Here is a 17,274-nt window from a genome sequence, read left to right as displayed (position 1 = left end):
CCTTAACTAGCTTCCTGACCAAAATGATAATAAGTTTACTTAAATATCAGTAAAATACTTATAAACCAACAAAGGGAAACATATATTACAAATTTTAAAATATGATAATTTTGTTATAAGCATAAAAGTTCTAGAGTAAGTATTGTTAAATAATTTTGCTCCTATAGAAAGTATAATATTCCTTGGATTTGTTGTCTACGGTTACTTTGTCTTCTTTGTTTTCCTGTTTATGGACATGTGTTCTACCTCCTTGCAGTTCAACAACATGTTGCTGTACTGTGTGCCAAGATTCAGCTTGGTGGGCTCTAAATTCACAGTTCGAACCAGGGTTGGCATCGATGGAATGAAAATTGTGGAGACTCACAATGAAGAATATCCACATACTTTCCAGGTATCTGGGAAAGAGAGGACACTGGAACTACAAGCCAGGTAAGAGAACCATTCCTATTGCACAGCTTCCAGAAAGCATCAGAATAAATCATAGGACAGAATAATTCTGAGGTTCTTTCCCAAGTCAGGTTGGACGTGAGTGGAAAGATGTAAGCTCTTGAAAGTCGGGAATTATGTCTTCTTTTTTGATTCCTCTGTCATTCCTAGGATCATGGTTTTTCAGATGGTAAACATTCAGTGAATTAAAGTGACTCTTTATGTTTACAAGGTGAAGAGCATGAAATGTTACATGCTAAACATTGCAGTTTTAACTATCAGTCCTTCAGAGACTCTGCATTCATAGGCCTTGATGGCACTTTGATGGAGAGAGTGGTTGGAGGAGGCATTTTAGAAAAGATGCTTTTCCTGCCACAGTTGAGGATACATGAATGGGGCCACTTGGGGTTCAAGTAGCTTCTAGCAACCAGGACTCTAGAAGGGTTGGCTCTTCTTATAGTTTATTGAGTGGGAGAGACAGGTCCTTCCCCTAAGCATAACCATGTTTGTAGAGAAAAAACAAACAAGAGAACCACTGTAGTAGATCACAGCTATTTCAAGCTTGAACCTCTAGAAGACAGAGTGCTGTCAGGTTTTAAAATACCTGCTTCAGGAATTCCTGCGGTGGCACAATAGGTTAAGAATCCAACTGCAATGGCATGGATTGCTGCAGAGCTCTATCCCTGGCCTGGCACAGTGGGTTAAAGGATCCGGTGTTACTACAACTCGGGTTCATTCCCTGGCCTAGCATTTTCCATATGCCATGGGTGTGGCCATAAAAGAAAATATAAAATCAAATAAAGTACTTGCTTTAGGAAATTACCATGCTTTTATCCTATGGTGAAACTTGAGATACTCCAGAAAGTCACAGGTCAGTGGGTTAAGTACTAATCTCAGCTGACGTGGTTCTGATATCCTAGAATCTTTCATTCGACAGGCACAGATTTCCCCCAGAATTCCTGGCACATCATGATACTCAGTAGTAAGTTTGTGGGAGAGATGGATGATGTCAGAGGAGCAAATCTGCCATACTCATGCATATGTGATAAGCTGGGGGACAGAGGCATGTGATGTTCAAGCTGGGACTGGGACTGGGACTCAAACTTAGCCCTAGCCTACCAAGCACATACAGGTAGAGCCCACTCTTCACAACCCCTCAATATGGAGATCCTACCGAGTCCCATATCTGCCAAATGGGAATTTTTTTCCCAACCAAAAATTACTAAATACTGGGGTTTATTAATCTGTGAAATCTCCTTTCTACGGGTATTTAAATTTTTGTTGTGCTCCATCAATAATGAGTTATGTATGGTATTACCTGAAGCCTCCTAGCAAAATAAATTATTTATCAGAGGGAATGTCAGGCAGCTCCCTGAGGCCTTACAAAGGTAATTCTTTTTTTCTTTTTTTTAGGGCCACACTGCAGCATTGGGAAATTCCCACGTTAGGGGTTGAATCAGAAATGCAGCTGCTGGCCTACACCACAGCCATGGTAACACCAGATCCTTAACCCACAGAGTGAAGTCAGGGATTGAACCTACATACTCATGGATACTAGTCAGATTCTTAACCCACTGAACCACAGTGGGAACTCCCTTTACAGAGATAATTTAGATTCTCAAGGATAATTGCAATTTTTTTGTAAGACAGTCTGTGACTAGTAGCCTTTAAAACCTCATGTGTTTTCATAGAGGTGAATTGGAAGACTAGTCCTATATCTAATATAATGCTACATCTACAGATATCTGATATATACAGCTAGGTGATGATTGTTAAGCTAATTAGCCAAACTTAACCCTTCCCATCAAAAATTTTGTTTGCCTGGAGTTCCCACTGTGGTGCAGTGAGTTAAGTATCTGACTTAAGTGGCTCAGGTTGCTGCAGAGGTACAGGTTTGATTCCTGGCCCTGCACAGTGGGTTAAAGGATCTGGTCTTGCCCACAGCTGCAGCAAAGGTAGCAACTTCAGGTCAGATTGAATCCCTGGCCCAGGAATTGCCATATGTCTCTGGTGTGGCCATTAAAAAAAAAAAAAGTGTCCCAAAAGTAAGTAGATCGTCTAAAATTATGTTTATGAATTTATTTGTTCAATTGCCAGAGATTCTGTTTAATTTTTATTATAACTCCTTCTTGGACATTGCTGAATTTTCCAGAAAGTTGGAATAATATAAAAATAGAGCTTTATTCACCTGATGTAACTCATTAATGTTCTCTTCATTCACTCTCCTTTTTTTTATTTTTTATTTTTTAGCTCTGAGCAAGATAAAGAGGAATGGATCAAGGTATACCTAATTTATATTTTCATTTTTGTTTTGTGGTAACTTCCCTATGTATACCCAAATTGTTGTATTGTGCACATATTATGGTCATCAGAATAAGGCCATTTAATTTTTGGAGTTCCTGTTGTGGCTCAGTGGTTAACAAATCTGACTAGGAACCATGAGGTTGCAGGTTTGATCCCTGGCCTCACTCAGTAGGTTAAGGATCCAGCATTGCCGTGAGCTGTGGTGTAGGTCGCAGCTACATCTCTGATTAGACCCCTAGCCTGGGAACCTCCATTTGCCTTGGGAGCGGCCCTAGAAAAGACAAAAGAAAACAAATAATAATTTTTAAAGTGATTTCCATCTTAGATATTTGTTTAATAAAGTGTTTTTTATTATTTTGCATGAGATACTTTAGTATGTGCTTTGATTTTCACTTGTATTTTAGGCACTTCAAGAGACTATTGATGCTTTCCATCAGAGGCATGAAACCTTCAGAAATGCAATTGCCAAGGATAATGACATTCAGTCAGAGGTTTCTGTAAGTTGAATTAAATTCTTAAAGTTCTTTTGTCTTCCCAGTTGCCAGAGATCTATCTAGTTATTTTGTTATCCAGCCTTTTCCCTTCGTAACACCAGAATAGGCTATTTAGACAGAATTTCATTCCTTCTTAGATGAGTACAATAGTGAGTACATTTTCATGCTGCTTAAACTTCCTTAAACATTTTATTTCTTTTCCTGCCTCTCAAGTTTCCAAACATGGTATGGGCAATGTTGTTAAAATGCTTTTTAAAATAAGTAAATGGATAGCTGGCTGGTTGGATAGAAATGACAGTTTTTGCCATTAAAATCAAATTCCCTTTTTTTTAGACTGCTGAACTAGGAAAAAGGGCTCCAAGATGGATCCGAGATAATGAAGTTACGATGTGTATGAAATGCAAAGAGCCTTTTAATGCACTGACACGGAGAAGGCATCATTGTCGAGCATGTGGTCATGTATGTGAAATTTCCTGGTCATTATGGTTGCTTGTCACTATATAAGTGTAGTAAAATCATTAACTTGGAAGAGAACAAAGAAATCATTCAGTAAATCACTTAGTTGATAAACTTATTTTGGTGCTAACTCTGTGCAAAGCACTGTGCTGGGTCCTAGAGAAAAAGATGGTAAGCAGAATTATAGCCAGCTTCACAGAGCTCCCATTCTAATCGAGAAAACAGACCAGTCATATAAACAGACAAACATTTCAAATGACTGTAAGACAACAAAAAGTTAAAATGGAGAATAATGGTCATGGAGCAGCATTTAGAACCAGTTTTAATTAGAAAAATGAAGACCTATCTAGGGGGTTGATATTTAAGCTCAGGCCTAAAAGGTGAGAAGGTGCTAACCTGAAGAAGGGAGGCAGGAAGAGCTTCAGGCAGTGAGAGTCTGTATGTCAAAAGCCCTAAGGGAGGAAAGAGCTTGATCTGTTACTGAGATGGCCAAAAGGTCATAGAGCTGGAGCATAATGAGCAAGGAAGAGTGTTTATAAGAAATAGATAAATAATAACCAAAGTAGTAAATGACTTTTGAGAAAACAAGAGATGGAACCTATAGCTTAAATAGAAGTGCAGACTTCTGACAGGGAGAGGCAGACTTCCCTCCAGTACAACAGAAAGGATAAAGGGAAGGATGCGTGCACATGTGGGTGTATTTTTGATTTGATGGTGGAAACGAGGGAATGTAGGTCTAGCTCTGATGCTGTCTACATTTTCTTTGATGTATGAGGAAGAGTCATCACCTAAAAGTGAAGGGGAAAGGAAGAGGGGTGCAGAAGTTTTGAGAGAGGGCTAAGTATGAAATCTTTGTCTCTGGGCAGGGGAAAGTGAGCCTACCAAAGAAACAAAGGTGGACTGCTGGATGCCCATTAGAAGTTTATGGCTACAAATTTCAAAGGACACATTAGTCCATTTAATGGAATGATTGATGAAACTCAAGCCAAATTTGGCAAGCAGTTGACAAGTTTTCAGCAATTGAGTTGTTTCATATGGAAAGAGTGAGAAGGAACACAGCATGAACTGAAGCTGTAGAGAAGGAACAGCAAGTTTTGGAGAGCCTTGTAAACCAAGTTGATGATTAATACTTTTCTAAAAAGCAACATATAAACATAGAGAAGGGTAGGCATTGTAATGTCACTATCAAATGTGTTATTAATATGCTTTGGTGTGACCATTCTTATTTATAGTGCTTTTAGATTATTCTCAATTACCTTGCAGATTTATTCTTTTTTTCCTGTTTTGACTGTTTCATAATCAAAATTAAACTGATAGCAAACATCTTCCCCCCATGATAAGACTTTTTAAAATTTATCATTGAGTTTGCTTGAAATGATTTCAGATATGGATATACTTGCTTTTAGTAAACATACAAAAATATGTTTGAGTGAACTATGACATAATTTGAAAATAATATTAGTTGTTATGAATTTGCAGATATAGATATGTCTAATTCCAAATTTAATTGTAATTTGAAAACAAGGAGCAATTTTTATATGAATTTTACATGCTATGAATCTAAACCAAAAGTTTTACCAAATTTATATCTCTTAAATATAGTGTATCTACCATAAATGGGGGAAAATATGCTTCTAGAAGCAAGAAGATAATTATTTAAACTGCAAGTTTTTAAAAAAAAAAAACAATTACACTATAATAATTTTTTAAAAGTACCGTTCACTAAGCAGTAGCATGCATTTGTATTGTAGTCTTTCATTCATTGGCATTCTATAAATGTTTATTATATATATAGCAAAATATACAAGGACAGTTTCTCATAGAGCTTACAGCCTCAAACATGAATTGAATAATCACACAGGTATATGATTAAAAATTGTAATCAGTGCATGAAAAAAAGTACATAAAATTTAGTAGCATAGTGATGAGAGAAGGTCTGTCTTCTGAAATTTGGAGGAATCTTCCTGGAGAAAGTGAAATTTGAGTCAATAGCTGAAGGATGAGCAAGAGTTAACTCACTGAAGCAGAGATGAAAGGAGGCGGGAGCATAGCACGTCAGGAGCTATAAGAGGCCAGTGTCACTGAAAGTAGAGTAAGAGAGGCAGATCATGCAGGACTTGAGAGGCCACGGTTAAGGGTTTGTCCATTATCCAAGAGCAAAGGGGAGTCTTCAAAGGAATTTAAATAGAGGAGAAACATATGCATTTTTAAGGAAGCATCTGGTACCATTTGGAAGATAACATGGAGGGGATCTTGGAATAGCAGCCTGGACTCCAGTAAGAATGCTGTAAGGACCAGTCATGAGGCTATCTCTAATGCCAAACTAGGACATTGATAGTTTGGACTCAGGTGATTGCAAGGAAGACATAGTAAAATGGACCCAAAAAAAAAAAAAAAAAAAAAAAAAAAACTATCTAGGAGGTAAAATCAGCAGGACTTTGTGAATCTATGGGGTGAGGTAGAGAGAGGTATTGGGATGGCTCCTAGGTTTCTGACTTGCTATTAGAAGGCTGTGCCATTTCCCACAAAGGGAGCACTATGAAAGGGGAACAGGTTGGGAGGGGTGAAGTTTGATAAGAGAAAGCTGAGGGCAAGGAAGACCATGAATTCATTTGGAGAGGATATCGATGAAACATTCAGAAATATGAAGTGTAAAGGTCCGCACCAAGATTTTAAAGATCTCCCACCTTTAGGGGCCAGGAAGAGAAGGATGAGCAAGCAGAGCCCATTACAAACAGCATTATAATACCACAATAAATACTCCAAATGTTCTTGGGGATATTATTAGTCCAATAAAAATTTGCTTTTTAGGTCTTGGGCCTAACCAGTTCTAACCAGTTTATGTTATATCCTCAATGGCTATATCATTCTTTTAAAGGGAAACAAAATTTTTTTTGCTTTATATATTTAAGCTTTTCTCATTTGCTATTACTTATAATGGATCACTGCTTAAATCTTAACCATTTTTAAAATATGATTATTCACTCTTCATTATTTTTTCTTGATTTAAGGTGGTTTGTTGGAAGTGTTCTGACTATAAAGCTCAACTTGAGTATGATGGTGGTAAATTGAGCAAAGTTTGTAAAGACTGTTATCAAATAATAAGTGGCTTCACAGACAGTGAAGAAAAGAAAAGAAAAGGAATTTTAGAGGTATGAAATATTGAATATTGGCTATATTTTAGATTTTTATTACTAGAAACAGATTTAACTGAAGAATACAAATAATATATTTTACTTCTCCTAGTATTTAACAAGTTTGACTCTGACAAGCAAGATTTGTGCTTTTCTTCTAAATTGCTGATTCTTGGAATTATGCTAAGTTGTATATAGAAAGAAGGGCAGTGCTTCTTTAACCAACATGTATTTTAGAGCGAAATCACTGCTTCCCTGGTATCTGGGGGATTTGCTCCAGGACCCCCCCACCCCCGCAGACACCAAAATGCATGGATGCTCAAGTGTCTTATATACAGTGATGTGGTACATCTGACTCTCTGAATCCTTGGGTTCTGTATCCACAGATGCAGAAGGGCAACTGTGATCGGTTTCGTGAAGGTAGCTGTAGTCAAATATTAAAGTATTAATTGGTATCTCTTCTAATGCTCAAATTATTATAACATATATTTTTTTTCATGGAAAGCTTTGAAAACTGCTGTATGATACTATTAAAATTTATATTAAAAGGAGTTCCTGTCGTGGCGCAGTGGTTAACGAATCCGACTAGGAACCATGAGGTTGCAGGTTCGGTCCCTGCCCTTGCTCAGTGGGTTAACGATCCGGCGTTGCCATGAGCTGTGGTATAGGTTGCAGACACAGCTCAGATCCCGCGTTGGTGTGGCTCTGGCGTAGGCCGGTGGCTACAGCTCCAATTGGACCTCCATATGCCGCAGGAGCGGCCCAAGAAATAGCAAAAAGACCAAAAAAAAAAAAAAAAATTATATTAAAGTCTTATTACCTGAAAAACTCTTCCACCTTTCATTAAGAACATCACTTAATGGCTAAGTGACAGTAATCTGAGAACTGCATTGAATGATTATTGAAATGTCTCACAAGTGAATTTGACTCATGCATGTTTTTGATACATTCAGACCCCCAAACCTAGGAACTATAATGCAGCTTGTATCTGAAATAAGTTTTACACCCAAAGATAATAACAGCATAAATGGTACGTTATATAACAAGGCCTCTGTGACAGAAAGTTCAAGATAGCTTGAAAATCTGTAAAGAATAGGCTCATGATCAAAATTCTTATGTATTTAAAGTCATAGAATGCATGATTTGTCAAGAATTTCTGTAGTTTATTAACATTCAATGAGTATTTATTGAGCATCTACACTGGACAGCCATGCAAAAATCATTTCTGTTAACTGAGAAAGGATCATAAACTTCAAGGTCCATTCGATGGGGTTCCCATCGTGGTGCAACAGAAACGTATCCAGCTAGGAACGATGAGGTTGTGGGTTCGATCCCTGGCCTCACTCAGTGGATTAAGGATCATTGCTGTGAGCTGTGGTGTATAGGTCACAGACTCAGCTTGGATCTGGCATTGCTGTGGCTGTGGTGTAGGCCAGCAGCTGTAGCTTTAATTTGACCCCTGGACTGGGAACCTCCATGTGCTGCAGGTGTGGCCCGAAAAAGCAAAAAAAAAAAAACAAAAAAAAAAACAAAAAGCAAAACAAAACCTTCAAAGTCCATTTGAGGTCAAAGTACAGGCCACAAACTATAACTCGAAGTTCTTCTAGGATATAAATGTTGCTGGTGTGGCAGATCAGAGTGGGCCTTCTCAGCAGGGAGGGTGGAAAGACATGCATCTGTGACTCCCAGGAACATAGCCTCAAGACTGAACAACAGCAATGGATGAGACTGGTGTAGATTCATGAGTCAAATAACTCATTTTAAGGGGTGGGTTTAAGACTATACCTATGAAATCAAAGTCTCTAGGTAGTTTTCTAGGAAAACCTATACTTGGAGGGAAATTAATCTATTACTTATTAGTGTGAAGACCATAAGTAGAAGATCAGTATGTGTATGCATATGCACCCACACATACACACGTATTTGAAACTTGCTTCGTGTCAACTAGTGTGTTGTATGCTCTAAACCAAGGATCAACAATTTGTTTTTTAAATAGAAACTGTTTTAGTCTTTGCAGACAGACCAAAAGGCAAAACTGAGAATACTACCTCTGTAACAAGAGAGAAAAACAATTTTCTCAAATTTTTATTGACAAAATTGCAAATAATAATTTAGTATAACTTTGTAATATGGTAATAAGAAGTATGGGATTCATTTGGGGGAGGGAAGATAACATTTCACTTAATTGGAGTCCAGAGTTTTCCCTATCATCAAATTTATTTTATTTTATTTTTAAATTTATTGAAGTATAGTTGATTTACAATGTTGTGGGTTGATTTTAAATGTTCATCTATAAAAACTCTGCTTAGCTCACAGACCATGCAAAAATAGGTGTTACAGGGAGTTCCCATTGTGGCTCAGCCAGTAACAAACCTGACTAGTATTCATGAAGATGCAGTTTCAATCCCTGACCTTGCTCAGTGGGTTAAGGATGTGGCATTGCTGTGAGCTGCAGTGTAGGTTGCAGATTTGGCTCAGTTCACTGGTTGCAGTGTCTAATGTAGACTGGCAGCTACAGCTTGGATTCCACCCCTAGCCTGGGAACTTCTGTATGCTGCTGGTGCAACCAGCAACAAAACAAAAACAAAAAACAGGCACTGTGCTGGCAGTCTGTTGTTTGCTGGCCAGTGCTTCTTAAACTATCTGTGATGAAGAGTCAATTTTATTTCCTAAACCATTATGGGTCATTTTTTTTTGCAAAATAGAGTTATGTGCTCGGGTATCATTACAAGTCAGATTGCTATCAAAGTTTCTAAATGCTTCCTGCTTATCTTGAACTGGTAGTAAATACAGTTTGCAAACCAGCATGATTCAATGGATGACACTGGGTAGTACTTCCCTAAGGATTTGAGAGATAGAAAATCGCTGCAAATTCTTTACTTTCCATAATATGTATAGTAAAAACCATTGTTTAGGAGTTCCCTGGTGACCAGTGGTTAAAGATTCGGTGTTGTCATTACTGTGGCTCAGGTTCAATCCCTGGCGCAGAAACTTTTGCATGCCACAGGTACAGCCAAGAAAACAAAACAAAACAAAACAAAACTCATTTAGTCAAATGGTTTTGTTCCCTTTTTAGCCATTGATTTATATATTGAGACAAAGCAGAAAACTGTAAATGGCTCTACAAAGAGTTATTGTAATTTTTTAAACTTTAAAATTATCTCAGGTATAGATGATTGCTGCCAAGTATTTGCCTTTTTTGCTATTGCATTCTTAGAAGTGATGATGGTATAGCATTGCGGCTAAGAGTTCAAGTTCTGGATCCAGACTCAGATTCCTGAGTGTCTCACCGTAGGAAAGCTACTTCATCTCTGAACCTCATAATAAGGAAAGTAGTAACTTTTTCGTGCTCATGTGAGGACTAAATGAAATGATCCAAGTAGGGAGCTAAGAAAAGTGCCTTCATAATAAGTGGTAACAAATGTTTTAATTTAAATTCAAGGTCCGGTAATACAAAGTAAAATTAACTTAGATATTTTCCCATGCTAGTAATAGATCTAGATGAATGTTTAAATAATACTTGCAGATGAGGAGTTCCTGTTGTGGCTTAGCGGGTTAAGGACCCAACTAGTATCCATGAGGATATGGGTTCAATCCCTGGCCTTGATCAGTGGGTTGAGGATCTGACATTGCTGTGAGCTGTGGCAGAGGTCGCAGACATGGCTCAGATCCCATGTTGCTGTGGCTGTGACATAGGCTGGCAGCTGCAGCTCCACTTCAACCCCTGACCTGGGAACCTACATATGCAGTCAGTTCAGCCCCTAAAAAGCAAAAACAAACAAACAAACAAATAGCAGATGAACTCTTTTGGACAATCCCAGGGGACATTTTATATAAACACATCATAATTTATGAATGTTCCCTTAAGTTGAGTTACTTCTCTCTCTGATTCATTTTATGTTCATTCTCTCTTTCCATTATATTCTAGATTGAATCAGCAGAAGTATCTGGAAACAGCGTGGTGTGCAGCTTTCTTCAGTATATGGAAAAGTCAAAACCTTGGCAGAAAGCTTGGTGTGTGATCCCCAAACAAGACCCTCTTGTACTGTACATGTACGGTGCCCCCCAGGTATCTAAATGGCATCTTTCTGAAGGGTCAAAGGGAGGCCAGTGGACACTGAACTTAAAATCCTTCCATTGCTTCTCTACAGAATAAGAGAATCCACAATGTCACTGTGTTTCGCTACAACTGAAAAATAAATAACTAAAATTCAAGTTTATTTAGACTGATTCCTTCTATAGCCAATAATTTCTTCACACTGTGGATCATTTGCCCCTTCTCTTATTGCTATTCAGTGAGTTTGAGAAAATGTGAGTTGAATTAGGAAAGGCCATGGGGAGAAAAGATTGAATCAGAGGGAGAGGCAAGAAGGAGCAGGAGCCTTCCCTTTTTAAAAAAAATTATTTTATTATAGTATGGTTGACTTACAGTGTTGTATTAGTTTCAGGTATACAACAAAGGAATTCAGTTATACATATGGATGGATATGGGTATATATGGATATATATAAATATATCCATCTTTTTCCCCATATAAGTTATTATAAACTATTGAGTAGGTTTTCCTGTGCTATACAGTAGGTTCTTGTTAATAATCTGTTTTATACAGTAGGGTGCATATGTTATTCCCACCCTCTCAATTCTTCCCTACCCCCAACAGTTTCACCTATGGCACCCAAAGCTTGGTCTTGAAATCTGAGTTTGTTACTGTATTTTAAATAAGTTCTTTAAGGGTCCCTTTTTAATGATAGGAAATATTAGCAAGCCTTTTTTTTTCCCCCCTGAATGGAGGGATATCTGGAAAAAGTGAGGGGCGGGGAATGTGAGAGGAAGGTGAATTTAAATCAGTCTCGGACTAACATTTATCCACTAACAATTTTTTTGAGATCTTGTGTGAATGGATCCGAGAGAAATCTATGGGAACAGCAGAGAGGTACCAGGCATCCTGGATTGCGTTGTGCTTAAAAAACCAGCAACACAACCAATTATGTACTCATCTAGAAACAGATAAAAAATTTAACATACCTGTTGTCTTTTAACCTATATCTACATTAAGGGCTAGTCAAACTTAATGTTAGAAACAGACTGAAAATGCCAAGGTATATGTATTTTTCTTTTTCATGGTTTTTCTTACATTCTATTCCTATCCCTAAGTAAACTGATGCATGAATGAATGAAAGACCAAATAGAACTGCCTTTGGTAATGAAATCATTAACATTTGCTGGTTTTTACAAATGTTAATGATTTAAGTTAAGATGACTATTATTTTCTTCCCTTTTTCACTGAATGAAGAGCTGGATGTGTCCCTCGCAGAGAAAGAGGTGTGGGGTCAGTGAGTTCTAGCCAGTTTAGGTGTCAGTGCCCATTCATTAATGCAGTCAGGTGACATTACTAGTGGCCTTATGCACAGGACTGTGCTAAGCCCTGGATCCCCCTCTCTCTCCATGGAAGGCTCTGTGGAACGGTGGTAGGAAGGGAGGTTTAGTGGGAGCCAGATCACATCTCACCATTTTTTTCTTTCTGTACCATGTTTTTCCCTTAGGATGTCAGGGCCCAGGCCACCATTCCACTCCTGGGCTATGTTGTGGATGACATGCCAAGGAGTGCAGACCTGCCACATAGTTTCAAACTGACCCAGTCCAAGTCTGTACACAGCTTTGCTGCAGACAGTGAGGAACTGAAACAGAAGTGGCTGAAGATCATCCTTTTAGCTGTCACAGGTGAGACACCAGATGGTCTTAGCAAGCATCTGGACACTTTGGACAGTCATCCTGAATCTAAAAGAAAATCAGAATGCTGAGCTCCAGGACCAACTGTGGTGTGTGTGTGGTGGGGGAGGGGGTCTTAAGATTTACAGCCCAAGACATTCCCAGCTCTCCTTATTCATCTCTTAGCACTTTATGTTGAAAAATACAGGTTCATAAATGCATCTTTGGGGGACTATTTTCCTATGTTTATGTAGTCTTAAGTGAAATTAACATGCAGAGCCATTCTACTCAAAGGTTTGAAATAATGTGAAAAATGGAGCATTTTTAAATGAGCTTTTCTTTGAATATGTACTTGTGTCTTGAAAAAAAAGTGGTATCAATTAATTCTGTCACTTCAGGTTAGAAAAGGCCACTTTCGTTTAAGAAATCCTTTAATGTCTTCACTTTCACGAGTAGGATTTGTAATGGTTTGAAAGATATACCTCCATGTTGCCAAAATAGATCCACAGTTAAAAAAAAAAAAATACAGGGACAGTTTAGGCTATTGTATTAACTTATTTAATTTAGTTTGTAAAACTCAAGCTGCATAAATGATGTATGTTCTTTTAAAACAAAAGAAAAAGGAAAAATCGTTGGTGTTCAAACTTTCAACTTACTAAGAAAAGATAATACTTGTTTTTGTAGAATACTTCTAAGAATAAAATCCTTAAGTATATAGCAATTATGTATATATAGTATTGAATATAAATATATATATACACTATACATCTTTTTTCTTCAGCTTTAGGTTCATATTTGTCTCTAATTTATTTTTTAAATATACAGCATGTTTTATCTTGGAATTGAGCAGTGTTCTAAACTTAAGAAATGTTTTTGGTGATTTAGGTTTAACGGATTGACATCTAAGGGTATTGATATTTTTATAATAAGAAAAAGCTGTAATTTATGTGGCATGGGTTATATCAGTGAATTCCAACAATATTTTTAAAGTACTATTTTTCTTTGTTCTGTGCCTATTAAAACAGTGCCTCTCTTTGAAGGTGCTAATAATACCTACTTAAATATAAGATGAGGGTTTAATTAATGCTTCAGTCTTGATTATTGTGAGATAAAGTCCATTTTGGTCACTGGGATGGTCAAAGTCATATAGGTTGCTTTACCTTTTACAATCCTCTAATTGTTGCAGCATGTAAAACCTACCTGACCTTACACAGAACTGGGGTATATGGAAACTGCATTTATTGTGATGTGTTTCTTTTCCATAATAAGACTGTTGTGGTTAAATGAGGACTATCTATAATTAACACTTAAGATAACTGTGTGGGTCTATCCCTTTGACAGGTATGAAACAAAATTCACATGTGAGAACCTATGTTTGAGGGAGTGAATAGGTAATTAAGAGAAGTTTTAATCCACCTTACTCTTTAATCCACCTCACTAAAGAAGAGTGGGAAAAATACAGTATAGAAAAGCAATATTTTAACGACAAGTTTGGGGGAGATACAGGATGATTGATGAGAATTTGAGCATTTTTTCCCCCTTTTATCCTCTGGGGAATTTTTTTGTTTTGTTTTGTTTTGTTTTTTGCCTTTTTTTTTTTTTTTTTTTTTTTTTTTTTTTTGCTGTTTCTTTGGGCCGCTCCTGCAGCATATGGAGGTTCCCAGGCTAGGGGTCCAATCGGAGCTGTAGCCACCGGCCTACAGAGCCATAGCAATGCAAGATCCGAGCCGCGTCTGCAACCTACACCACAGCTCACGGCAATGCCAGATCCTTAACCCACTGAGCAAGGGCAGGGACCGAACCCACAACTTCATGGTTCCTAGTCGGATTCGTTAACCACTGCGCCATGACGGGAACTCCTATCCTCTGGGGAATTTTAATAGACAAAATATTGATTCCTTGTCACAAAGGCTACTCTTTATTATATTTTATGATTAAAATCTCACATTAAGTTGGCCATTTAAGTTAACCCTTTTCTCAAAATTAGACCTATCTCTCTCTTTTTTTTTAATTTACACTGTTATGTTCCAAATGTCACTTTTTAATGCATCTGTCTGCTAGAAATCCACAAGAATGACCCCAGCATCCTCAGCCTTTGGGGATTACACCTTAAATGTAGATTGGATTTGCTCAGAATTTGAAATTGCCACATATTTATTCAGGCTCTGTTTTTTAAGAATATTTAAAGTATTTCCTCCCCTCCCTCTACCCACCAATACTCCAAAGGAGCAGAGAAACTAATTATAGCATTTGTGATTAGGTTGCCTTCTTCTGTAAAAGGAATACCAGCCATGATCATCAACTTTAAAGCAAATATTTAGAGCTGAAAAGAGATAGAGTTAGCTTCTTAGGCCCTCTTAAATTAAGGACAAACTAAAAAATAATTTTACATTGCTTCTCCTTTCTAGTTGCCAACTGTGTGTGTGTGTGTTCAGGGGTGATTATTAAGGTTAAACTATGGCTGAAGGTGATGCTTTGGTTTTCTTGATCTCAAGAAAAGAGAATCACTAAAAATGTAGAATGATTATCAGGAGAAGGTGTAAATGTATATAGAACAATGGCAAGGCCAATTAGGAATTTACAAGCCAGATTACTTTTGAAAACTATTTTGAACAGCAAGAAGACTCTACTTTCCTACCAGCAGATTCTTCTCCTGGAAGTAACATGGACACATTCATGCTTTGGCTCAATAAATATCAAATGTTATTTAATTTAGATTATTGAAAGAATGCTCTTGTAAAGAGAATTATTTATTATCACGCTCTTAAACTTATTTTTAGAAATACTAGTTTTAGAAGAGAACTTCTGCTTCTCCAGTCACCACCTTCACATTCCACATGATCTTTGGCCAAGCACAAAGAGAAGCAATGAAGCAGCCTCACCTGTTTCTTATTAAAAGATCAATAATGCTTTTACCTGGAGAAGGGCAAAGGAATACTCTTAACCATTTAGAAATACTCAACCAAAAGATGTCATAGTGTGATTGATTGGTTACAAGAATAATCTGTCTTTTGCTTTCTGAGACACCTGAGCAGTCATGGCAAATTGAACCTAGAAAAACAATTGGTTGCTTTATTAGTAAAACCAACATTCCATATGAATCTTATTCTTTATTTTCTCTAATTTGGTGCTTTCCAAGTCATCTTTTCTTTAAAAGAATTGCCCTTCCTCCAAACTTAGAAAAAATACTTCTGTGATAAAAACTGCTATTTCTTATTAAACATTCCGGTTTTTTAAACATAAATTTTGCTTTATTGAAAGTCTACCCTTTGGTATATTAAATATGAAATGTAGTGCAGACTTATCTCCAGGTTTTAAGTGGGACCCAATAATGAAAAATGCCACCAGCCACTTTTGTGATAATGGCATCTATAATGCCATCATGTATGCAAGCAATAAAACTCTTCAGGGTACATTTTTATACTGAAATTTTAATGTGAACATTCCTAGCCACAAGGATATAGAGAACTAACTTCTAGAAGGGATATTATAATTCACATTGCTCAGTATAGGGAAGAGAAGGTGTGTGTGGCGGGGGTGGGGGTGGGGGACAATATTATTCCTTGGATTCAAGTAACTATCAAAAGCCTTTTTATTTTTGTAAAGGGTATGAATGGTAAAAACAGTGAAAGCACATCTGCACTACTTTATCAAATTACATTTCATTTTCCATGAAGTTTAGTGTAGGTTGGTGTACTTTTCTTCAGTGGGTAACCTACCCCAATGTAAAAAAAAATGCCCAATTAAAAAAAATTACCCAACTGTTTTCTTTGTGGAAACAGGGTGTTTTTTTCCCTTCAAATGTGAGATCTCATTTCTGGTTATACTCAAACCCTTAAGTTCTAATTCTGAGCATACTGTGTGTGATAAGTATAATGATGATCTTTCTGGACTGCATATATCCTGAGGAAAAAGCACCAACAGGAGCAAATTAAAAGTAAACTTCTAGGGAACAAAGGTCTTTCCCCACCCCGACTCCCAGGGATCCTTGCTATAATGCAGACTAGACGATTAATTAAAACTTTTTATGTCATATAATGTTCCTCTTAGCAGGTCTAAGATTAAGCACATGGTATTTATAAACTAAAATTAATTCAAAAGGCAAGAATATCAATGGTTTCATTCTTAAATTTTATATTCTTCAAGAATGTATTGATGTAAAATCTGAGGCTAACCTGTTCTTATTCTTAGGACTGTATTGGACATCTGTAGTGGATCGTGTTGCTTTTTCATTCTCATCCAATTTTACTAGAATCAAATTGTTTTTTATTTTCATGTTACTATCTACTCTAGAGCCTCCAGATTTAGAAAATATGAGCATGATGTATAAAGACCACTAGATCTACTTTCAAAACTTTCTGTGAATTTATGCATACATGTATATATGTAAAGACACTTGATTTCCAATTCTGTTTTTCCATAGGAATGAAATTTTTATAAAAATTATTCTTTTTACCTTAAATATTTTAACATAAATTATTTACATGAATTTTTAGTGTGAGTCATTCTTATATATGCCCCATAATCATGTTGTCATGAGAATATAACTTTGCTCTCTTTACTAATATGGTAGAGAGGAGTAAGATCAGGAACTGAAACAACCAAGAATGGACAGAGAGGTGGAGAGAAAGAGTCGTTGGTCTCCAGATCAGAGCAATATACGCTAATATAAGTGAAAAGTATTTAAACTGCAGAGGGATATAAACTGTTAACATACAAATCTAAGTAATTGCACACTGATGGGATCCATT

The 17,274-nt window shown here is 37.0% G+C and overlaps 1 protein-coding gene across 7 annotated transcripts in view; it reads left to right on the top strand.

The window, feature by feature from the left end:
* The window catches only part of FGD4 (FYVE, RhoGEF and PH domain containing 4), a 195,933-nt gene extending 182,326 nt beyond the window's left edge, over positions 1-13,607 (top strand). For all 7 annotated transcript variants that reach the window (XM_021092066.1, XM_021092073.1, XM_021092071.1 and 4 more), the window contains exons 11-17: positions 257-429; positions 2,677-2,707; positions 3,135-3,227; positions 3,558-3,683; positions 6,692-6,832; positions 10,743-10,883; positions 12,358-13,607. In XM_021092066.1, the coding sequence (XP_020947725.1) occupies positions 257-429; positions 2,677-2,707; positions 3,135-3,227; positions 3,558-3,683; positions 6,692-6,832; positions 10,743-10,883; positions 12,358-12,615 (963 nt within the window). In that variant the 3' untranslated portion in view covers positions 12,616-13,607. The remainder of the gene's footprint in view (positions 1-256; positions 430-2,676; positions 2,708-3,134; positions 3,228-3,557; positions 3,684-6,691; positions 6,833-10,742; positions 10,884-12,357) is intronic.

The sequence above is a fragment of the Sus scrofa genome, chromosome 5, assembly GCF_000003025.6.
Source record: "Sus scrofa isolate TJ Tabasco breed Duroc chromosome 5, Sscrofa11.1, whole genome shotgun sequence".
Lineage (NCBI taxonomy): Eukaryota > Metazoa > Chordata > Mammalia > Artiodactyla > Suidae > Sus > Sus scrofa.
The sequence above is the reverse complement of the archived record's forward strand: the minus strand, read 5'-3'. Positions and strand labels throughout refer to the sequence as shown.